The sequence below is a fragment of the Penaeus monodon genome, chromosome 32 (genome assembly GCF_015228065.2).
Source record: "Penaeus monodon isolate SGIC_2016 chromosome 32, NSTDA_Pmon_1, whole genome shotgun sequence".
In the NCBI taxonomy this organism is placed as follows: Eukaryota; Metazoa; Arthropoda; class Malacostraca; order Decapoda; family Penaeidae; genus Penaeus; species Penaeus monodon.
The window spans coordinates 35,333,175-35,333,941 of NC_051417.1; the positions used below are offsets into that span (position 1 = coordinate 35,333,175).

The 767-nt window shown below is 37.4% G+C and overlaps 1 protein-coding gene across 1 annotated transcript in view; it reads right to left on the reverse strand.

The window, feature by feature from the left end:
* LOC119593840 (DNA repair protein REV1-like) overlaps positions 1-679 on the reverse strand; it is a 12,070-nt gene extending 11,391 nt beyond the window's left edge. Inside the window, exon 1 of the mRNA XM_037942869.1 lies at positions 518-679. Within this exon, the coding sequence (XP_037798797.1) occupies positions 518-595 (78 nt within the window). The 5' untranslated portion in view covers positions 596-679. The remainder of the gene's footprint in view (positions 1-517) is intronic.
* Positions 680-767: the final 88 nt, after the last annotated feature.

Sequence of the window (767 nt, forward strand, 5' to 3'; positions counted from 1 at the left end):
TATGCTTTAATATTGAGATTGAAATCGAAGTTATTTGAAGTATGTATAATCAAAATTACATGTGCATTTATTTTTTTCTTGGCAGACTACAGACTCACTTGCCATGCCCCATTAGCCAATTCCGAATGATATCTTCCATTTTAGTCAACCTCAAGCAAAGTTGTCACAAGGAGATGAATATGCCAACTGATATGTGGGGGGAAGTGGAATATTTGGATATTACTGCCACACTGTTGTCCAGAAAATGCTCGTGTGACCACAGCTTTACAAGCCTTAGTTAGGTTTTTGGTGCATGTCTGAATTACGCCACGTAGACTAGAATAATAGAAATATCATTAGTATCTAAACAAATACAGTTGTTATTTGAAATCTAAACGTAATTATGTGCACAATGAATAACAATCAAAGTACTTAACATAAATACATTACCTGTAATTCGGTAGCACAAAGCCATGATGTAATACTACTACTACCTATAACGCGCAAATAAACTTAAGTATATGACAGATTTACTCACAGTTTCTTCGAATCCATTAGGGCCATATCCCCTTCTTCGTCCTCTTCTTCCTCTGTCTCCATTTTGTCCACCTGACATAATCTGCAACACTGATTATCTTGAATTTACATGTTAACACACGCCTCCTCCTCCGCCTGTTATTGTTTACATTCTGGCGACGTCGCTACGCTCGCTGCCATTCATTAAAGCGCTGGCGTGTAGCGGTTTTTGCTAGGGTTTTGCTAGATGTTTGTTATTTTATAGATGATCT